The sequence below is a fragment of the Panicum virgatum genome, chromosome 2K, assembly GCF_016808335.1.
Source record: "Panicum virgatum strain AP13 chromosome 2K, P.virgatum_v5, whole genome shotgun sequence".
NCBI classification, from domain to species: domain Eukaryota; kingdom Viridiplantae; phylum Streptophyta; class Magnoliopsida; order Poales; family Poaceae; genus Panicum; species Panicum virgatum.
The window spans coordinates 21,782,584-21,783,835 of NC_053137.1; the positions used below are offsets into that span (position 1 = coordinate 21,782,584).

Consider the following 1,252-nt stretch of genomic DNA (forward strand, 5'->3'; position numbering starts at 1 on the left):
AGTTTTCAGAGTGGTTAGTATTATTTTTCTCTCACAAATTACCTGCACAACCATTTATCTATACTTCTGATGTGTTGTAGAGGGAGTAGGCATGCCAGCCTATTTTTCTCAGATGGAAAAATCTCTTAAGAGATTTGAGCCTCATTCCATGCGATATGATTAGCTGTCGAGGTTCTGGGATTTCATAAGAAATCATCTTGCCTTGAAGTCTAGTATGTACAGAACGAACCTGTTTACAGGTTTGAACAGGGTCCGCCGTCAAATGCTTGAGGCATTTGAGAAGGGATTTAAGATCTGTGCTGATGTCCCGAAGTCTTAAGGACGACTGGGGGCAACATATTGTAGATGGAAGACATCCGCTACTGAAAAAGGTTTTAAGGTACACCAAGGATGAGGATGATCCTAATGAGAAAGGTAGTAATCCAGCCAAAAATGATGGGGGTAAAGATTTAGAGGAAAATGATGGAGAGTTTGATTGTTATCAGAATACTTTGTTCAGCGCATCATCTTTCCCACGCCAGGTTAATGAACATGGTACTGATACGACCAAGGTGAGGATTTTTTTTTTGTAATTCTCCATATTTTGTCTGTAGAGTAAACATTGTCTTACCTTTTATGAACAAAATTTCTTTGAAGGATGTGGATGGAGAAGAGCCTGTACAGGAAGTCATAGACTTACCTTCAGATTTAGATTTGTTATGTTCTCATTATATGGAAACCGTTCTCTCAAATGTGCTTGAGGATTTGTACTGCTCCGATGAGATGACTGCTGATCTCTAGCTTATGTAAGATGAATTGTTCACTTTCCTTTGAGTTTGTTCCACCAAAACTATAGCTCATAATATTTGGCTCATGTTTTTCATTGGTAATATGGTATATTGATGCTTGTATTCTATATATATCTAATGGTTGGTTATAGTGATGACTGTCTTGAAAACCAAAAATCTCGTATTCAAAGGTAGATGGTTGTAGTGATGAGAGCTCCAATTTTTAAGAACTAGAAGCTGAGAGAAATAGAAATTTTATTAATGCTTGTAGTCATACTAGTTGTGTTAGGAAAAAGAGTGCTTAGAGAAGAAAACTAATTTTTAGAATTAAAAGTTGTCATAAATAGAAATTTTATTAATGTAGTGGAGTGCTTAGAGAATAAAACTATATATTGCTTATGTAGAAACTAGTGCAGTTTTAGGAGGTCAGGTTAGTGCTATCTCTAAGAGTGATCAGATTGTTGGGAGTTCGTCTTTTACTAAGA

The 1,252-nt window shown here is 36.2% G+C and overlaps 1 protein-coding gene across 1 annotated transcript; it reads left to right on the plus strand.

Annotated features, from left to right (window-relative positions):
• Positions 1 to 256: 256 nt before the first annotated feature.
• LOC120671467 lies at positions 257 to 893 on the plus strand. The gene is made up of 2 exons (XM_039951804.1): positions 257 to 551; positions 637 to 893. Exons 1-2 carry the CDS (start codon positions 303 to 305, stop codon positions 778 to 780), a joined length of 393 nt encoding a protein of 130 aa, XP_039807738.1. The 5' UTR covers positions 257 to 302; the 3' UTR covers positions 781 to 893.
• The last annotated feature ends 359 nt before the right edge of the window (positions 894 to 1,252 follow it).